The following is an 8,998-nucleotide window of genomic DNA, read 5'->3' on the forward strand; positions in this document are numbered from 1 at the left end:
ACACACGAAACCCTAATGCGAAGCCGTCATTCTCCCTTCTCCCTTCTCCTCCTTTCCTTCCCTCCTTGCACCAGCAGCCGTCCTCCCCGCAGCCGCATCTCTTCTTCCTCCAAACCGGCAGCAACAGCCGGCTTTTCTTTCCCCACGCAAGCAGCAGCCACAGCACACTCTCCTCCTCCCTCGCTGTGTCTCGCCAGCAGCAGCCACGATCGCTGCCTTCTCCACAATCGCCAGCAGCCGCCACGGTCTAGACGCGTGGTGTTAACCGTCTAGTCTTCACTCCTTTCTAATTACCCCATTGTAAGCCCTCTCAAGTTCACTCTAAGTAATTTTGCTAGTTTTTAATCAGAATTTTACTAAGTTTATGAACTTGGAGTTAAATTTGTATGATTTTCATTAAATTCTTTTGTGGGTAAGAGTTTGATTGATGAATTGAACCTATTCATGATTTAAAGTTTGAAGTGTGATTAGAAATTATGGGATGCGTGTTGATTGTGTATTAGTTTGGTTTAATCTTATCATAGGTTATAGAAATAGTATTATCTTTAAATATGAAATAATTAGGGTTTGGATTTAGAAATGAAATTACAAATGATGTACGTCTATCTTATATTTTGATGGTGTGATGATTGATTAAATAACTTTAAAAGTTGTTTGAAACTTAGTTGATGGATTTTGTTGTGAAAATTAGTAATGGTGGTGATTGTAGTGCTTATGGAAGTGATCTTAGTTGTTAAATTGGGATAAATAGCTGCTAGTTGTTATGATTTGATTGTTGTGAATTACAAGTATTCTTATTAGGTTGTTATTGAAGTCATAATGCATAATCTTAGTAAGGCCATGAGAATGATGTCAACTTATTGTAAAAAGTTGTTAAGTTGCTTGTAGTGATGCTCGATTGTAGTCTCTCTAACTTGGGAGGATGTAGTGAAGAATGTTGCGATCTGACCACTTTAAGAATTGTCCTCACGTCATAATAGAGTTATATGTAACTTCGTGAGACTTAAGTGTGAATCGTCATAACTCAAAGTTAGTTGATGTAATGAAGCAGTCGACATAATCCTTTTATTCTTTGCCGATGGAAAAACTTGTGTTATTGTTGAATTAACGATGATGCTTGGTGTTGAATGAGATGCGTACGTGCTAAAAGTAATTGGAAACTTGTCGTGAATGGATGATAGAGGTTACTTGGTTTTTAGCTGGTATAACAAAGTAGTTAAGAGAACTTATAAGTTCTATTCCTAACTTGTATAGGTTCCCAGTTTATAAGAGGAAAGTAGACCCCTTAGTTGGGCGATTTTTGTAACTTGTGGTCGTGCATTGACGCTTGCAGGTACGTACACGCAGTAATTAATTATCATATTCATTGTTTCAAAGTATTATTCATATTTCATGATTATATGCATCGTATTAGAATTATAGATAGTCAGAAAGTAAGTCATGCTAGTGGATGGTCATAAATAGTGATATAGGCAAGTAGAGTGGAAGCATTAGGAGACTATGAGAACAAATTTCTAAATAGTAGAGAACGCACCATAGTTGTGTGTAGTATCGAAGTGTTTTTCCTACTTATTGAGCCTTGATTTATGATTAGTTGGCGTGACTCAGCTGGATTATGTCCGGTTGATTTATTAGTCCCCTAGGTGAGGTTCGACGGGACCACCGTAAGGGGGTATGAGCATGCTTGGGTCATTGGGCGCCGGGAGGCCGATAACGCCCTTTGACCGAGGTGTTACCATGAGGGCCTTGCAAACCCCAATATGGTGGCCTCTTTAGTTTTTCCCGAAGGTAGAACCCGAGTGGGTCAGCTGGAAGGGGCATGAGCTCATGCTTTGCCAATGGGCGCCGGGAGGCCGATAACGCCCTTGGCCGTGTCACTATGCCATGAATAGAGAAAGGATCCACTACCTTGAATATACCTTGAGAGGTTAGCAGTTGAAAGAGAAATTATGAACAAATAGAAGTGTTTAGACAAGTGAGTAGATTCATTATTGCCATACTATATCGTTACCTACAGTTTGTTCGATGACTATAATTGTTATAATTGTATTTATTACTGACGTGTGCATGTTGTTGTTGTTGTTTGCTCATGACTCTCTATGATGTTCCTGCTATGACGCATATGACTATGGTCATTATGTTGAGCAGCAGGAGGATCATAGCTTGGCATGTCAGGTATAGGAGCTTCTTTTGCTTTGCGTTGGGGAAAGAGCGGAGTACGATCGTAACAATTGTGTATAAATCGTCTTAATGCTTGTAGCTTCCATGATACTTGTAAAGTTTTCTTTTGGGGTTGTAAAATTTCTTTTGTATGGAGCCATGTGACTCCTCGTATGATCCATAGATCCGCTGCGTAGTTTTAGATGTACAGTAGGGAGAATACTTCTTTAGTATCCGTCAGATCGATGCGTTAACACTGGAACCACGATCCTCGTTAGAGTTGAAGTTTTGTGAAGCCGACGATGATTTGTTCCGTCGTGACGTATTCTTTTGAAAGGCGTTATAGGCCTTAGATTAGTTTAATCATGCTAATCAATTATAACTACATATATTCTATTCACATCCTCAGTTTTCAGTAGAGATGCTGTCGAAATTCCGCTCACTCACCCTTTTTAATTAATCCTTAGCGTTTATGTTAAGTATTTTCTCTTCTTTTCTTTTTATGTAACACCCGAATTTCCTCCCTTCCTTCACGATTCTGGTTACGTTTAAGGGGTTGGAAATTCAGGGGTGTTACAATTGCGTTTTTCAGGTTTTTTAAGTGTTTTGGCACTAACATCTATTATCTCTTAGTGCTTTCGAGTTTCGACAAGATAATAGTATTGATTGCAACTACTACACTCTCAAATTTATGGACGATCTCTTACAAGCTGTGAAGAATGTTGGAGTCGAAAATATTGATGTGGTATATATATATGTTACGTTCTTAAATTATAATATTATATATTTAAGGAAAAATTATAAGAAACTACCTAATCTCTATAGGTTTATTTGTAAAAACTACCTTATGTATTTTTTTTTTTGCAAAAACCTAACTAATCTGATATATTTCTCTGTAAATGACAACCACTTAACGGACAACGTTAGTTGACCGTTAAGTTTGAGGGTTTGATCAATTTAAGAGGTTAAATTGTCTATGTGGCAGGATCTCATTGGTTCTCGTTTTTTAAATAATTAAAATTAAAATACATAATTTAACAATATAAAAGATTTTTGACGTCATTTTTACCCATCATAACGATTTTTTTCTAAAAAATGGACGCCGTTATTAGTCATCTTATGGAGTAACTCGTTCGAAAATCCGGTTGAAACAAGTACTTATTCGCCTATTTTCCTATACGTAAACCGAAAATGATATTTGACGTCATTTTTACCCATCATAACGATTTTTTTCAAACAATGGAGGTCGCGATTATCCTTATGGGATAACTCTTTCGAAAATCTGGTCGAAACAAGTACTTATTCGCCTATTTCCCGACTCATAAACCGAAAAAGAAATTTAAAGTCATTTTTACCGATCATAATGATGATTTTTCAAAATCCGGACCTCGCAATTATTCTTATGGATAACTCTTTCGAAAATCCGGTCGGAACACACCCTTATGGGTAATCGCGAATATGCTGCTTCAAAAAATTAAATGGGCAAATAAGTACTTGTTTCAACCAGATTTTCGAAAGAGTTACCCCAAAAGGGTAATAACGACGTTCGTTTTTTTTGAAAAAAATTGTTATGATGGGTAAAAATGACGTCAAATATCTTTTATTTTTTTGTTTTGTTAAATTATGTGTTTTAATTTTAATTATTTAAAAAACGAGGACCAATAAGATACTTCCACATAGACAACTTAACCTCTCAAACTGGTTAAACCCTTAAACTTAACGATCAATTAACATTTTCCATTAAGTGGTTGTCATTTGCAGAGAAATATATCACATTAGGTAGTTTTTGCAAAAAAAAAAATACATAAGGTAGTTTTTTGCAAATAAACCTATAGATTAGGCAGTTTCTTATAATTTTTCCTATATTTAATATTATGTAAAATCTTAATGTAGTATTATATAAACTTTTTTAATTATTTCATATAATATTAAGATTTTATACAACACTCCAAGGAAAACACGCACTTTGAGAGAAGAGGAAATGCGCGAATTGAAGAACATGGTGGCCGTGTATCTTTCTAATTTATGAGTTTGGTAGTGTAATTAGTTTAGATTTTGGACTTATATATATATATATATATATATATATATATATATATATATATATATATATATATATATATATATATATATATATATATATATATATATAAAATTAAATTATTGTTAGATTTTAATATATATAATATATACTTTTGCCATTAATATTGTATATATGTATTATTTATGATATATATTATATATATATATATATGTTTATTACAATGATCGAGTGTATATTAGTGATGAATTTATGGTGCTTATTTGGTGATTGCAATTGTGTATATTAGAAATGAATATGCATTGGTTTATTAATAAAACGAAAAAAACCAAAAAAAAAAATTATTATATGCTGCGGTTCTATGGAAACCGCAGAATATATTGTGTTTTTTGAATTTAAAAAAACACACTATATTTTGCGGTTCCCTCAGGGCCGCAGCATACAATGCATTTTTGTGCTGCGGTTTTAAACCGCAACATTTAAAATAAGTCATCTGCTGCTATCACTAATACTTGGGGTTAACGCAGCATATAGTGGCCAAAAAAACCGCAGCAATTAAGGTTTTTTCCATTAGTGTGTATAACTCTAGGAAGTCAACTGTGAGAAGATGAGCAATTCCTTAGTTTGATTTTTTTTTATAAGACCAAATCAAATTAAAATTAATTTTGTTTGTGATTTGTAAAATTACCTAAATAAGCCAGTGTTTGATCACAATTTTTGGTCTTGGATTATGGATGATTATGGGTCAGGTCTAGATCGAGTTTAACCAGATGCAGACCCAATATCATTTACTTTTGTGGACCCATATCTAGACTCGGGCCCTTAGGGTCTAAATATTTTGGACATGAACCTAGATTGTTCGTCGTATTTGATGGAGCTAGAGTCATAATAGGGTTTTTAATGGATCTTGATTTAACTATTTACATTTACAGTTTTTTACATTAGATTCATCACCATCATTATAGGTTGTATATAAGTCTAAATTGAGTCCAAATAAATATAAAAATAGGTTTAGAGCTAATTTTAAATTAATTTTGAATTGTGTAATAGTATTAAATATAGAGCAGATTTGGTGAATCTGAAACAAATTTAACGGGTATAGATGTTAAATGGGTTTAGACAGAGAGATTGAGTTAGATATGGGTCTGAAGACCAAAGACCCAGACCGACCCTAACCAGACCCATACTAAGTTTTTCTTGAGGCTCGAAACCAAACCTGAATTCGCTGGGTCTCAAAAAATTAGACTCGGATCTAAAAATAGGGACAGATGTAGGACGAATCCAATAGAGTTTTAGACCCATAACCATCCCTACTTCGAATCATTAGTCAATTAAATTCAAAGAATAGGAGTATGAAATATGAGAAACATTTTTTTTCTCTTTTCGTTCCTTTTCTTTCATTCCATTTTTTAATTCAAAATTTTTTTTAATAGAATTTTATCTGATGTATTGAATTAGTTTTTATGTAATGATTTTTCAGAAAAATATCCATAAAGTTAGAATTATTCAAGGTTAAAAAGGGCTGGAATTATTTTCGAAAAATGAGTGGGGGATGGGATTATTCTAAACTTTTTTTTCTTATTTTATTTAAAATCAAAATCAAGCCAAACAATTTTTGAACTTGATAATGAATTCTAAACAACAAACCAAATTAAAAAACAAATGCAGTAAATCAAAACAATGAAAATCATAATAAGAAAAGTGAGGTGGAAAAAATGGAAGTTGAATTCTAGTTTAAAGGTATAATTTTGCTGCAAGTGCGCTCAAGTTTTCTTATTAGTAAGACTATTAGGTTCTTCAAATTCATATGTTAGGTTAGTGCAAAGTTTACTCATTTGTAGTTTAGTCCAATTTAAAAAGTGAAATTATATTTTAATTTGGATTCAAATTAAGTTTTTGATTTCTATTAGGATTAATCCTAATTCAAATCAAAATATTTTGACTTTTTTTATGTAAATCAAATTAACAGTATTGCCATATAATTTTTTTCGAATAACATTCAACCCTAACTATAGGCTACATCATAGAAATAAGGAAATTAAATTCTTTATCTATTTTATACTCATCATATGGTCTTATTATCGTATCTCACTTTTTATTTGTAGCCAATTTTTTTATTATCTAACAATCTTTGTTTTCAAGTGTGCCTCTCCCCTCTATTCATTTCCTTCAACTGATTCAAATTCCCTTTAAATATTAAGTAGAAGAAAAAATTGCCTAAATAATAATTCGTTTTTAACTAATTTTCCTACGATAATCTCAACTTTTGATAAATAACAAATAATTTCAACTACTCATCTTTCTCAACGATCCTATTATATTTGCGTGTTTCCTTTCATAGACGTACAGGTGGAAAAAACTAGTGATACATAAAGAACTCTTAAACAGTTTATATCGATCTTATTCAAAAAATCAAAATGTATAGAACAATGTTAGCAAATTGGCAAAAATCAAATGAACTCACTCAACTGTACTTAGAGCAAGAAGAACTAAATATTAACATCTCCTTTTTGCTTGTACACTTGAGGGACAATCTTCCTTTGGCCCAAGGAAACCTTTGCATGACTATGATACGTTTTCCCCTAGTTCGTTCAATTCTTGAACTAAAATAAAATGATATTCTGTAGTATTTTGGATGAATTCTTGATTATCCTAGTTTGTCTGTTTATTGAACATTTAAATATATGATTGAAATTTAAGTACTGAAAGCTAAAATATTTATCATTAAATTTGTTTAAAATATATAAATATCAAGAAATCTAATATCCATTTTATTCAAACACATACAACTCGAAATTAAGTACTTAACCAATTCATTAATTTATATGGGGTATAACACAATATATTAGCAAACAAGCAAATTAGCAATAACATTATTGACCATTATTTAGAGTAAGTTCCAAAACAAAATGCAAATTACAAAATGGTATTGTCATCTCAATTACTCACAATATCTTGAATAAATATCCCCAAACTTTTGTAAGAAGACCCACCATCTTCTAAAGCTTTTCTACTTTTTTCTCGAATTTCTTTCACTCTCTTCCTAGCTTCATCATCCATACACATTAATCTCCTAACACCATACTCAACCTCTTCCGCACTCACTTGAAAATTAGCTTTAAATGTCTTAAAATCACGTCGATAATCCATCCTAATCTCGACTGCTAAACCAAGCTCCTTAACAAGCGAAAATGCATTCAGTTGTTGCTCAGCATAAAGTGGCCATGTTGCCATAGGAACCCCAAACCACAAACTCTCTAACGTCGAATTCCATCCACAATGCAACACAAACCCACCAATAGCAGAATGCTCTAATATCGACACTTGTGGGGCCCACCCTATAATTTTTCCTCTTTCAGCCGTACGGTCCATAAAGCCTTCAGGTAAGGCATCTTCAAACGTCCCGTCCTCACTTGGCTTTGCAAATTTACCCTCCGGAGGTGGTTTCCGAAGAGACCATAAAAATCGATACCCAGATTTCTCTAAACCATTAGCTATCTCTTTTACTTGATCTGCATCAAAACTTCCCATACTCCCAAAACAGAGGAACACCACTGAAGAACAGGGCTGATCATCAAGCCATTTCATGATTGACATATAATCTTGGTGGGACCCACTTGTACTGTTTTTCCCAAGCTCTAAAATGGGACCCACTGGATAAACAGGAGGGATACTACCGTTAGCTACAAGATCAAACAAAGCATCTGTACCAATTGTTTCTAGCTCTACAAATGTATTAATCAAAATACCCTTAGATTTTCTCAATCCTCTCGCTAGTTTTAGAGACACCGTGGACCCACGTTCTTTATCGACGAGTGAAGCAGGGAAGTTTTTCGCTCTGAGTCGGTTTACAAACCCGGGAATAACAAACTCGGTATCAGGGTTCTCGAACTGAGTAAAAATATCGACCCCTTCATCATCAGCCATTGATTGAAAATGTAAGAGTACATTCATAAGGTTAGCTCCGGATGTGTAAAACACATACCAAGGGACTTGAAATTCATCGGCAATATAACTCATGTCTAGACAGAACATATCGAGGATTAACCCGGAAAGCTTGGGTGAACCAGATCGAATCCTTTCCTCGATGGCATGCTTAATGAGGGGTTTTTGGAGGTCTAGGTAGGTCTGAAAGAAGGCTGGAGAAGATGGGTCAGGGGAATTCGAAAGAGGGGGTAAAGTGTGGAAGATGAGACGAGTTGGGTACTGATTTTCACGTTTTTGGGATTGGATGAAGGCGCTGAGAGTGGAAAATGACATAGGGAAGTTGATTACGAGGATGAAGATGGAAAAGCGATGGTCGCGTTGGAGGATGAGTTTAGCCATGTTTACAGTAGAGAGGAGATGACCCATTCCTGGTGTTGGAATGAAGACTAGCTCCATTGTTGAAGAGCTTGTCATGTTTGGGGAGGGGTGAAGATGCGTGTAGAAATAATGTATGGAGCTAATTATCTCTATGGAGAAGTATATGTGTGGTAGACTCGTAGTTTATTAAGGAAAGGATCGTTGATTATATATGTATAGACTAATCTCTAACTATAAGTTTAAACTTTTGATTAAATTGATTTTTTATTTTTTATTAACATAAAAATCAACGTAATAAGAGATGACATTCGAATCTCAATCACTTTTTATTTAAAGTGAAATGTTCAACACTAATTATAAAGAGATCGTGTGAGGGGTGTGTTAGAGGTATAATATACCATGGGGCCTTAACCAAGAGTTTATTACGCTTTGATTAAGTTGCTTCCTTGACAATTTCCATTAAATGCACAATATTAATCATTAATATTTTTG

At 33.9% G+C, this 8,998-nt stretch overlaps 1 protein-coding gene and 1 long non-coding RNA gene across 2 annotated transcripts; one reads left to right on the plus strand and one right to left on the minus strand.

The window, feature by feature from the left end:
- Positions 1-3,579, plus strand: LOC130807776 (uncharacterized). The gene is made up of 3 exons (XR_009040649.1): positions 1-300; positions 1,255-1,333; positions 2,149-3,579. It is a non-coding gene; the product is annotated as an uncharacterized LOC130807776 (long non-coding RNA).
- Positions 3,580-6,985: 3,406 nt separating this feature from the next.
- Positions 6,986-8,692, minus strand: LOC130807777 (anthocyanidin 3-O-glucosyltransferase 2-like). The gene has a single exon (XM_057673111.1). The coding sequence runs from the start codon at positions 8,600-8,602 to the stop codon at positions 7,139-7,141; it is 1,464 nt and encodes a 487-aa protein (XP_057529094.1). The 5' UTR covers positions 8,603-8,692; the 3' UTR covers positions 6,986-7,138.
- Between the last annotated feature and the right edge of the window lie 306 nt (positions 8,693-8,998).

Source organism: Amaranthus tricolor, chromosome 3 (assembly GCF_026212465.1).
Source record: "Amaranthus tricolor cultivar Red isolate AtriRed21 chromosome 3, ASM2621246v1, whole genome shotgun sequence".
Taxonomy (NCBI): Eukaryota; Viridiplantae; Streptophyta; class Magnoliopsida; order Caryophyllales; family Amaranthaceae; genus Amaranthus; species Amaranthus tricolor.